The 13,002-nt window shown below is 38.6% G+C and overlaps 1 protein-coding gene across 1 annotated transcript in view; it reads left to right on the forward strand.

The window, feature by feature from the left end:
• Positions 1–12,971, forward strand: part of LOC141428964 (meteorin-like protein) — a 39,333-nt gene extending 26,362 nt beyond the window's left edge. The window contains exons 2-5 of the mRNA XM_074089048.1: positions 7,467–7,678; positions 8,066–8,353; positions 10,126–10,288; positions 10,833–12,971. Of these exons, the coding sequence (XP_073945149.1) occupies positions 7,467–7,678; positions 8,066–8,353; positions 10,126–10,288; positions 10,833–11,085 (916 nt within the window). The 3' untranslated portion in view covers positions 11,086–12,971. The remainder of the gene's footprint in view (positions 1–7,466; positions 7,679–8,065; positions 8,354–10,125; positions 10,289–10,832) is intronic.
• Positions 12,972–13,002: the final 31 nt, after the last annotated feature.

Raw genomic sequence — 13,002 nt, forward strand, 5'->3', positions numbered from 1 at the left:
GAATTAGGTAGAAAGCGTATCAACTCAAAATAATAAACCATTGTAATTGATTTGAGGCCCTCTAGAAATTGTTTTTTTTTGTTGTTTTATACAGTTTGATTCGCTTAATAAACCTTCTCACTAGGTTAGCAATATATCTACCTACATGTTCCTTTTTATAGTCACGTGCAATTATAATACCTATGTAAAACAATTCCTCAATTTGAAAAGTACGACATTACTGAATAAAATAAATTACGGATTGGTTGAATAATACGAGTAAATCTACGCATTATGACACATGTCTTCCGATTTGTACATCCATAAAATTAGGCAAAAAATATTTGCGGAGCTAAAAACTGGCATGGCCAATGTGTAAAGCTAAAGCGTGAAGCTACGGTTGCGTAAATGGCGTGTATACCTAGTTGAATTGATTTGGTTCGACCGATAGGTACGTTAAATTTCTCTAGCGTGCTCTTATGAATGAGTTAGATGGCTACATTCGATGCGGTATCCGTATCCGACTGGAAATAATCATTTATAAGCTACAATCCGTGAGCTCTTAGAAAAACCTTTGGCTTTCGGGAGAAAACGGAAGGATTCGTGTTGTAGAAAATGACAATAGTCTTTTTCACTTAGTAGCAATCCATCGCGCGGAGAGTGCACTCGTTGTGTTTTCATTGATTTACATAGAGCAGTTAAAACCATCACTTATTTATTCAGTTTATTTTTCGAAAATTGATTTCTATAGGGAGTCAACTTAAATAGGGTATTTCTGTAAATAGCCAATAACGGTTTTTTTTTAAATTATAATGTACATATATATTTTTTTAAAGAAGCTGAAAGTTTCAAGAAATGTGTGGATTGTAAATATTTTAATGAGGTTCAAGACCGAGTTATAAAAGCAACGAGGATTTTGAAAAATACATTAAAAAATATTAAACGAAGCAGACCAAAAAAATTAATTTGACATACCCAAGAAAAGTAGACACAGTATAACAGCTCTATATACTTCCAAACAAAAGTAGGGTTAAGGCGTGGTGTCCTCTGTTTAAATTAACGATGGAAGAGTTCGAAAATGCTGATTTTGTTTTATTTGTATCATGACAAAAAGTCATATTGTATTAAAATTAGAAAAATATAAATAAGCGAATTATTATTACAGTAAGGTTTATTTTGTACTGATGGTTATTCTAAACATAACTTTTACGGTCACTTCGAAAAGTTTTGCAAGTTGATAACAGAACAGAACCGCATATCATGATCGCATGTCATCGTCGATACCCGAAGAATGCTTCTAAAATCTGAAGGTTTTTTTAAGAGCTCACGGAGTGCACTAGACGAAACATGGGAGGCTAAAATTATGTTTATTTATAGTTTATAACAGTAACTTTGACATCAAGTTAACTATTTACGCGAAGTTACGAACATGGCTATAGAAAAGCAATAGATTTGCTCACAATGCCCTTAATATAGGTAGGTACCTGAAATTTAGCTCTTGGTATGTAGATACTGAATTATGCCAATCAAACAATCGCTTCATACGAGTATGTTATATTTTTCGCCATTTCGTTTATTAGTGTAGTACCTACCTCTCTACACATATTTGGTTTGTTTTAAGAACCGCATTTATAAAAAAAGTAAGCAGGTTATTTTTTTGCAATAGGTACATTTTTTACATAGGTATCTGGGCATAGGTACTTATTATTAATTGGACGAAGCTGCCATTTATTATCTACTTAACTACTAGTTCTAGTCTAGTCGTTCCTAGATTCGATCAGTTCAAGATTGACGAGGTGCGGACCCGCAATTACTTCTTCTAGGCGACGACGGAGGGTCGCCCACGCGCCGACCGCACGAGTCCACCCATTATACAATCAGGGCGAATCAGCAATTCAGCACATACGATACTATGCCATTATACAACAAGAGAGATTGATAAATTGCGAAATATCCAAGTCTTGCTTCTAAACAGGGTCTATTGTACGATTTTAAGTTCCAGCTGCAATGGAAAGGGTACGATTTAGTATCGTAGACTGATTGAGGGTAGTAAGTGTGATTGTCGATTACGTCTTCGGGGCTCGGAATAATTTATCCTGTATTTTACTCAATGTACTTGTTAGAAATTTCCTTTACTCATTTTGAATTCCTGCTAGTGTTCTTTGGCTGTACATACCTACATACAAGTATACCCGCATGCAACAGCTTCAATTTTCGAATTTATAAGCGAGAAACCGATCGTATTTACTCAAAATTTAATGATGTCCCGAAACACAAAAAGGTTAAAGGTACTCGAGACGTAGCCTTTTTTACTTTATTGGTGTAGATAGATATAAATGGGCATATGAATACAATGGGCCACGTGCGGTGATGTCGCCCGCGGCGCCCGCCGACCATTGTCCGATCGCCCATTGTTTCACGGGCATTCTCCACACATGCTTTGACAACACACCTGAATGCCTCGATACATGCTCCTCTCTATACGTTCATTTGTTGATCAATTGGTCATCGCACTATTGAACCTATGTTTGGCACTCGCACAGCAACCTAAATCCTGGCGGGATTGTGTTCGCTGAGGTTAAATAATTTTAATTCACGGTGAATTGCTCACCTCACCACAAAAAACCAACCTAAGGAATATTAGATTGTATAGAGTTGTAAGTGATAGATGCAAATTTAGTTCCGACGGTTGAATTTCGGGTTTGTAAGCTTCTATCGTCGCGTTCTATTTTCAAATTAAAGTGTTTTCATTAAAGTGAGCAGGTAGAGACACAACAGAGGCTTTGGAGGTCGCTGAGTTCCTGAATTTTAAGTCCTGCCGGTGAATTTTAAGCTCTATTTAGTTACAGTTTCCATTTCGCTCTACTGTTTCACGACCCGACCGCTAAACTTATTTAACAAAGAACACGGAACTGTTCTTAGCAAATCTCCGACAATGTCTCTAGGCTTTGACCCAGAAAGGAAAAAACGTATCACGAAGGTGTGCTTGTGTGCTGTAAGGAGGGAGGTTGTGGTGTGGGTGAGCTTAAAAGCTTATTAATGTCCGTAGTAGAAAGGTTTGTAAGTGTGAGTGTACAAGCGACAATGCGGCGCGTGGGCAGGCTGCGCGGGCGCGGCCTGTCGCGGCCAGGGCTGCTTTGTTTTTCTTGTTGCTAGCATCTTATTAGAAATGCTATCGCTATAAGACTAACATAAAGTTCGGATTTTCGGTATGCTTTAGTAATTTTTACAAAATGTTTAGCGAGTTTATAAGTAAAATGATATTTTATTATATTGTTCAAAGATATTATAGTGTAATTACGTAATAAATAAAATGTCATAATTTGAAGAGAAAAGTAATCGTCCCGGCACTACGACTGCACATTTTGTTTAAAAAACGTATTCCATTATCATAATAGTAATTTATTTTATTTTATGCCTAGAGTACATTCATAGTAGAGAGTATAGTCATTTCACGATGATCCCTGCAACAAAGTAAATCGTTGTAAAAAAAATGTCTTTTTGACATCAATCTACGAAAGGTAATACAATAGAACTCCACCATAACTTAACTATATAGCCATATCGAATCAACTAATTATTTTGAGAGTCTATACGTTGTCTCCTCTCGACTAGTCCACAAGTTCAACCCTAGATAGAGGTTGAACGCACGCGTCATTGTTATCTCGGGCCAGCTTTGGGCGAGAATAAATAAAAGTCTTCGTAGAAGAGATACACATTTATTTTATTATTCTAGCGATGCCGTTGTAAAGCTAAGATAAAGCTTTATGGGACTTGTTATCGCGCAATAATGAACTTTCCACAGTGGCTTGTCAACGCACTTTACGTAGGTATTCCGGCAACCCTGTCAGAGATAGGTACAAACATCGTAAAACTAAAAGCACGAGTCGCGGGGTCAAGAATTCGCAACTCTATTAGCTTATTATTACTTTTTGACCTTTGTCTTCGAACGAAACGGTTTTCCATATCGAACAGATACGTTAAATTAACATAACTAGTCGAAAAATTGTTTTATTGCATTTTTTGTATAAGATTTAAAAGGTATTGGAAATTATAAAATGCGGTTGAGTTGGCATATTAACACCAGTATGTTAAAAGTCAATTTTATTGATGCCTTTATAACTCAATATCGCGTCTGCGAGATCAGATTTTTTGTTGGCATCAATATAAAATTAAAACCATTTCTGGCATTTAACAAAACGTGATGTTCCAAAGATGGCGACATTTACATAACTTCAGATGTCGTTCAGGTAAATTGAATTGTTAATTAAGTGAACAATATAGATGGAAACTATCTCAAATGCCATGAGCTTTGCAGTTCGCAGAAGTAGCAAATCGTTAGGAAACATTACTTATAAAAAATGCTGATGTTGCGTTGCCCACGAAATAAATTAAGCACTAATTTGTCCGCGCGCGTGACTTCATTTCACCGATCCTGTGACTTATTTGAAAGAGAGAACTATACGCTAGATTACTGAGTGAGACAGAGTCGAAGGATGGATTCATTGGGTTACGTTAAGGTACATTAGCGGCTTTTAGCTGGCTCCGATGCCCGCGTCATTTGCTTGGTAATGGCCCGGATTGCTTCAATTTGAATCTGCCGATGATAATCTCCGTTTTGTACATTTTTTCCTTAATGGAACACGATTACCTCGCGTCTTGTTTTTATGTCATTATCGAGCTGGGAGACGATGCTTATCGGTGAACAGTTATATATTTAAAATGTTTTGTTAATTATGGAAGCTCGAATTTGTAAATTATGACATTGAAAGCCTGCATCAAAGAACCTTAATAAAAATACGTGAATAAGTTATTTAAAAATAAATACCACTGTGAAATGGAGTTGAACACGGAACAACTTGAAATAGTTAACACTCCTAATGTTTGGAAACAAAAAACGTGTGCGGTTTTTATGTTTAGTTTTTGTGTATTTGTTTTAGCGCGCGCCGATAACGCAGCCAGGGGTCGCCACGGCAGACGGCAGCGCAGGGTTAAATCGTAAATTAAGCTCATAATATGCTTACTTATTTATAGATATAGATTGGACATAACTTTGAATTATTATTTATCAATTTACTACACATCATTCTGTGCAATAATTCGATATCTCAACACCAAATTTTAATAGCACACTAATGTATAGCGGTTCGCTCTACATTATTACATTACTAAAAACTGGACAGAGTTATTTAGAGACATACTAGTTACTTCTCATTAATAGTATCGACAACTATACCAACCCATAGGCATAGTAAGTACTAAGTACAAATTCAAGTTTACTCGCCCCTATGGTAGGACTAATCCAAGTTTACTCTTTATGCGTACCTAATTTGTGTTTGTAAATGGATAAACAACCACCTGTTTCTAGGCAATCCCTCAGTTGCTCACCCCTGCCGCATAAGGGTATCTCGACACCGTCTCCACGTGTGTCGCGCAGGCATTCCTGCACATGCACCCCACACTGCCACACTTGTTGCCATGCCGAGCCCATAATTTACGACAACGCATATCTCATCGCGCGCCCATTAGCTAGGATTAAGGAAGTCCCCGATGACGTAAAAGTATTAGGAAGCCGCCTCAACCAACACACTAGAAATAAGAAATTAAAATGTAACAATAAATATTTATAGGCCCAATATCGTAAATGTCACCGACAATAAACTAACAGTTAATGTTAATCACACTTGTTTTAGCTCTGATTGATGTTCTCGTATTGCACGAGGAATCTTTTTATGGCCACAATAATTTTACATTCGAAGGACTTTGACTTCGATTTATTAAATCCATCAGTTGAATGTACCTAATGGTCGTATATTTTGTAACATTCATATAAATTTTAAATTGGTGCGGCCACAATGTTCGTAAACCCACGTGAAGCCATCAAAGCGCTGTACAATACTTACACAAAGGCTTGCTTTTATTGTCGCATCAAGTCGTGTAAAATCTCCGAGTCGCATCTTATATTATGAGTTTGGTCGTATATCTGGGTTTTATGGGTCGTGTGAGTGGCCGGTGCCGTGGGCAGGCGTGGGCGCGGGCCCACGTGCCCGCAGATTACAGATACAATTGTCCGCTCGCGGCTTGTTTATGGCAGCAGCGAGAGATACGGACGAGAAATGACACCTCGATCGCGTGCCGTAATCTTCGCCACTCCTTAATCCTTACCCAGGAAACTCTCCGTAGATTTTTGTGATTTGTCGTTTTACCGGCAGTTGCGGTGAAATAATAATTTTAGCTAGGTAATTTTTGCTCCTGGATAAGACACTGTATGTCAGACAGATACGCACTAACTACTTGACATGGGTCGCGTTGTTGTTGAGAAGCGTGTAGATAATAGCGCTGAGTCAACGACACCCTTTCACGATTTTGACAAAAAATAAATCATGTTCTTGATTCTGGGATGAGTTCGATTTACATAAAAGTCTCATTAATTCTACCTGTTCTAAGTTACTTGTCGAATTTACATCCTTAGTGCCACATCACTCAAAATGCAAAAAACAAGTTGTTAGCCCTTTTCTTGGGTCCGGCAGGTATTTAAAAAAAATGCTTATTTTTTATATAACGCTAATGAGAATTTATTACTTTTTGTATCCAAATGCGGGAGCGTAAAGCGTACGAAAGCCCAGAGGCGGTTTAAGGAGATTTTATTAATTTGTATGGAGAGACGACCGGGCTCGCGCCGCGTCTCGCCGCGTACCGAATACGTAATTAGCTTTCCTCAAAACTCCTCAGAAGCCACTATTCCAATCAAATTGTCCAAATACGACTACGACAACTTTCTTGTTCAAACTGAATAAAATAAATAAGCATAAAGCAACGTTTTAATGAGCTGGCCGTTTAATTGATTCAAGATATGACAGTCGTTTTTGTGATGTTCGATATCGAATGAATTTTAACTCTTATTTAATACCTGCCTGACTTCGAACAGTGTACACTTACCTATTGTTAAAATCGGACACTGTTTTTAAAAGCGACCTTCGCGTATTTTAGATCCGTGATTCCATCATTCCGTGCTACAGTCGTATTGCAGATTGTTTTAAGCTTTTCTGTGCGTTATATACCTGATTTAATGATGCAATAGAATATGGATGACAGAAAAGAGGTACGTAAAGAGGACCTTTAAGTACGTTCAGTAAACGCATCGCAGATACAGTGATACTTAATTTATAACCTACCTACTAATTAATACCTACGTTAAACATTTATCTCTCCCAGACGCGCTAAGCACAGACAGCGTACCAACTAGACACTTTAATACCTGACACCACAAAGCGTGCATAAATAAGTATATCTAATACGACTATTTCTAGGGCCGGTAGGCCGTTTCAGATATTATAGTGGCAGTGCATATTGTTTTAAAGGCCATGATAATTCCTGGTAGTTTAAAAAAAACACGTGTAAAAGTGCCCATTGCGGCCTATTTATTTACTGAATGAATGATTTTGATTTTATTTTTGATCGTACTAAGCCTTCTTTGTTGCTCGCAGTGGCTTGACGAGCACGTCGGAACGAGGAGTGACGCCGGTGTACCTGCGCTGCCGCGAGGGCCGAGTGGCGTGGCTGTACCCACGCGGCGCATTGCGGCTGCTCTTCCGACCCTCCATGCCGGCTGATGAGCGCGACTTCAGGGTCTGCGTGCGCGTCGTGCGCCGTCCTGATCCACCTGATCTGTTCCACACACTACGGCTTAATGAAACAGGTAAGCATCCACAAATAAATAATCACAGTTAAATATTCGAGGTACATATTCGTCTTTTTATAAGGAAAGGTAGTAGAAAGACGAAGCAGAGGAAGGCCAAGATTGATCATTGATCTATTTTGACCAATTGAAGGAGAAAATGGGTGTCGTATGTTGCTTCAGGAAGTTAAACAGCTGGCCGAAAGGCGATTGTGATTGTTACCGAGTGGCGGTCACTCCACTGACAAGAGCGTAGCTCTTAAATTTAAGAAGAAACCGCAACGAAACTAGCAAAGATGTTCGCAACAACTGATACCTCATCAGCATAGTCTCTTCGGGTTTGAACACTTGCGATTGATGTTTTAAGCAGCTTCAAACCAAATCTAGCAAAAACATTTTAACTTCCAGAAGCCGAACGCTTCCCCGCGCGTATCTTCGCGGAAGGTGCTCACAAGCTGGTCCCTCTATACGCACCGGACGACGGTGACGCTCGCGAGCTGCGCTGCTTCCGGAGTCGACACGGCCAAGCGGCCTTGTACGTGGAAGCTGAGCCTGAAGACGGAACTAAGCGACGAGAGGCTGTCCTAAGATATGAAACCAGGACACTAGTCAAGCGGCATTACGACCCGGCAACGGCGGACTGCAGGCCTTGCTCGGAAGAGGAGTTGGAACTCGCTTTCTGCACTAGCGATTTAGGTAAGAATAAGCTTAAGTTTCTAAATTGTATCTATACACCCACTAGTTACATTATGGTTCAAATTCAACTTTATAATTAAACTCTACCGTCCGCATAAATCTTCGAGACTTACTTCTACGCTGCATTACATAGTCATTGGATATTCAAACGACCAACTACGATTAAGTCGTGGGTTAAGTTAATAAAGAAAATAATTTAAAATATCCTACACCGCAATAATGATTAAGCAGAAGCCAGAAGCCCCCGGGTCGGTTAATAAACGCCGCCCGCACAGTAATTTGTCGCCATAATCGAGATTCCTCGCGCCTCAAATTAAATTAAACGGTATACGAGAATATAATTTTTCTCATACAACGAGCGCTAAATATTTGCGAAGCGAGGCTGCTACGAGTTCGCTATTCGATGGAAATTTTAAACATAACGTTTATGAGAAATATTTTAAGAAAGTAAAAGAATGCAGCATTTTTCGTTCAGCCAGTTAACTACCTCTGGAAATATCACATGCGACACTTTTCAGTTAGTACAGTAGCGCTCGAATACATTATGCGTTGATGGGTTTTAGATTCAATTTGCGTTTATCATAAGTTAATATAGAATGTAGATGCAACGGGTTGAGTCGGCACGCGACGCGGCAGGGAGCTTGACTATATATTTTTTAATCTTGTTTGATAAATAATAATAGAGGAGAGTTATGTCATGTGCTGCGCGCCCCGTGGCGGCGACGGTCTATTAGGCCCCGTCTCCGAGGCCCAACGCATCACGCACCGCTCGGATTTCTGTTTGTCATGCAACATAATTATTGTTACCTATTTTTTACTCGTACGACATTAATACACATTAGACCTCATTTTTAAAGATTAGCTCTAATAACGAATAACTCGAAAATGTTTTCGTTTTTTACAAACATTACTGGTCAACGGTCACAAAGTGTCTTCTGATACTCGAGTAGGTAGATTAGGAATTTAAAACACTTTGGCATAATGAGTTAAACAAAGTGCCGGCCGTAACTCATAAATTAACGCAGCTTTTCAGCTATTAAAAGCGGCATAAAAAAGTAAGATTACCCCTGTGAGAATATGAGAACGTGGACGTCAAATGAGACGTGATAGCTCGTTAGTTAAAGCCTTCGTAATTATCGGGCGGGCGGGGTTGACGACCGTTCACATCACTATTCACTTATCTCTCTCAAACAAAGGTTCGGTCTGGAAAAGACTACATTTGCTGACTCACGACGCAAAAAATAACGACAATAGTGACAGAGTGATTAAATATATAATATCTAGGATGCCGATAGCGATTCATGGGAGTCGAGGCTGACGTCAACCGCCAAATTGCGTTTCATTTAAGAGTGATTCAGCATTTGGAGCAATCTGTACAGCACTTAATATACGACTCATTTAGGCGTTCAAAGTTTATTTTTTAGCACGTATTTAGTTGATTTATTATGTACCAAAGTATGGCGAAGCAAGACCAAATAATAATAAGTAGTTAATGAGTTAATTTTTGCAAGTGGCCATGTGTCAAGTCGGTCTGGCTGGATCGCTACCACCATCTTCGCCGGTTGTTAGCAGCAGTTCTTGCACTGTTGTGTTGCGATATTGAGAGTACTTATGACTGCTGGGAAAATATGCAAGTTAGATGACAATGCATGTACACTCAACTTAAAGTACAGTCCGCAAAAAAGCTTGCATTAAAAAAATATTTTTTTAACAGAGCTTAATAATATCGTCGTTGTGTCAAACACGCTTTTCATTGACGTCTCTTGTTGCAGTTTCTCGCGGTATTTTCGTGGGCGCGGAGCAGCGAGCCGACCTGGATAGCACGCAGCTCACACTGCGGCTCACCAAGCTTATCCGAGCCGCCGGCGCTTCTCAGCTGGACCAGCCGGCGCCCTACGATGACGGCCAGGATGACGGCCAGGATGATTACTATAGGTAAGGCTGTTAGAACACCTTGTGTTTAGTTTGTGTAAATCAAAGACCTGGGTCTCTGTAAGTACCTGGGGAAGACTTATAGTTAGTTCGCTGTAGCTTTTTTTTATTTGTCAATGTGACCAGAAAAGATGGGATTTAATGCCTATCTATAACGATGATACTAAAATAATCATAAAATTAAATGGTCAGTTTCTTAGATTTATAGGTAATTATATCGGGACTGATCTCAAAAATCAATCCATGGATAGTTTTCCTTACCAATAACAATCTATCCAAATGTTATTCTTGGTAATGAAAATGGTACACGAGGATTGCTTATGCAGGCCTTCGGTAAATTAAAAACGTGAACAAGGGCTCCCTTACCCTTTGTATGTTACCCTACATAGCATATTACATTGCCCCACATTACATTGTGGTTTTCATTTTTTTTTTATCATTCATGTGCCTAGCCTATCGACATATTTATTTGATTACACGAAGGTACATAATAAACTGTTAATTTCTTGAATACGCATTATATTAACAAAATACTGTTTCCCAACAGGTACGAAGTAGACAACACGCTAGAGCGCACAACACACCGCAACCACAGGAGGCGGAAGACGAGAAGTCTCCACGCACACATCCACGTGTCCTCAGTGTGCGGAGCCGAGGCTGGAGCCGGCGAGTTCCTCGTCATGGCGCGGAGACGGTTGGGACGGTACTCCCTGGTCTGTGCGCCCAGGATCGAGGATTGGCAAGAGCTGGTCCAGCGGAGAACCGAGGACGGGAGCGCGTACTGCATGCTGCAGCATTAGTTGTCAGGAACATTGCGATGTGAATAGACAATCCAACACGCGAGCGATACGCGAGTTTTGTGAGGATGTGAAATCATTGTGACAGTGACAGGTCATATTTACGTTTGTCGTGCGTTGTTTGTACAGTCAAGTGCAAAAATAAGAATCTATTCGAACCACTCAAAAATATGTTACTACGGCCTTATTGCGTCGGAATTTATTAGAGTCTGTGGTACATATTTTTACACTTGACTGTACAGTCGAGGAAACTGAATCGCATACCAGGGTGGAACGTTTTCATAATCAGTTTCGCTGTGATTTCTTCGCCAGATGCTATAAATCACACGCGACAGTACTTTACGCTGATAAAGCAACAGACATATGTATATTAAAACACAAAGTTGAGAATTTACAAATACAAACTAGATATACATATAACTATCTAAAACAAGCAAGAAAATAACACGCCTAGTGATGACATTTTTATAATTTATATGATTTTTTTATTTTCGATGCTAAATGATAAAGCTAAAACAACAAACAATCGCTTGCCATAAAAATATCGCAAAACAAAGCAATATTGTAATAATTTTTAAGCTAATTTTGTTTTATGTATTTCCTGTAAATATATTTTTATGCTGGTAGATATCAGATATTAGTAGGTAGGTAAAAAAATGTGGTCCAGCGTGCCAAAATCTTTAAGATCTTCAGAATAGTTGTAAGGTTGATCTCAACTTGTATATAATAGTATGTTAGAGCCATGGAAAATTAAGCCATGTCTTTTAAAACAGATTTTTAATATTGATAAAGAACCGATCTTCATTATTAAGCTTATTGAACTGAACGCCACCAACGCATGGAAAAGTAATCTATTCACACTAAACTTGCACAGCTAAATGAAATGAATGGATATCATGTTAAAACAGCAGCAGAGTCCATGTGAGATTTGCTCCAACTAACACTAGTTACTACAATGAATCTAATTCATTGAAACTAGCGTTAGTTGGCCGAATACTCGTACATGCCCGTACGAGTAGTTAATTATTGTTAGATACTCCATTTTGTGGATTTTCAGAAAGGATATCCTTAAGAACTAGACGTTCTAACATACGAACCATTTATATCATTGATCTATCTATGCCAAACTGTCAATATTAATGTAATGCCAAAAAAAGAAGTCTTCCAATTTGAACTACTAAGTGCAATTAGCGACATTATATATAGTGTAGACGGGGAACATTATGCAATGCCCCAGGCATGTACCAACCTACGTATTTTTTATGACCTACATATTACTTCCCCAACTATAGGTCGCTACTTTAGGTATGTAGTAGTTCAGACGACATGTGTAGGTGACGCGTACAGTCATGTTCTTTAACTTCTGAGCAACCATTTTATCAAAAATATGTGAACACGACTCTATTGTTTACGGCATAGAAGCGTGTTCAGATATTTTTGGTCAAATTTTTGCTCACAAGCTTACGAACTCGACTGTAGGCATGACGGTTCTCTAAACTTCAGGCGTCATAAGTGTTCAAAAGGCTATAATCCGTAGAAATGTGCGATATCGTTATATACAGGAAAATGTTTTTCCTTCCCATGTCACACATTAATCAAGAGCTTCCAGAAACAGGCAACCTAAGCATATTTGAAATGCAATCATCTTATATGAATATAATACCTATACGAAGAATAGATTACTAATTGTGAATACCTATTAATGATAGGATTGTATAAAACGCTAGTATAGTTTATGATTTGTGATATAGAGAATACAACGAATGTATTGACAAGTGCCTATTGTACATAGAAAATATATAAAACGTTTCATAAATATTATAATGTTGATAGCATATTATGTTGTAAGGTCAAAAGAGAAAACTGTTGAATATAAGAGTTTAAAGATATCTTTATGTGTTTCATTCCGTTTTCTTAAAT

The sequence above is a fragment of the Choristoneura fumiferana genome, chromosome 6, assembly GCF_025370935.1.
Source record: "Choristoneura fumiferana chromosome 6, NRCan_CFum_1, whole genome shotgun sequence".
NCBI lineage: Eukaryota > Metazoa > Arthropoda > Insecta > Lepidoptera > Tortricidae > Choristoneura > Choristoneura fumiferana.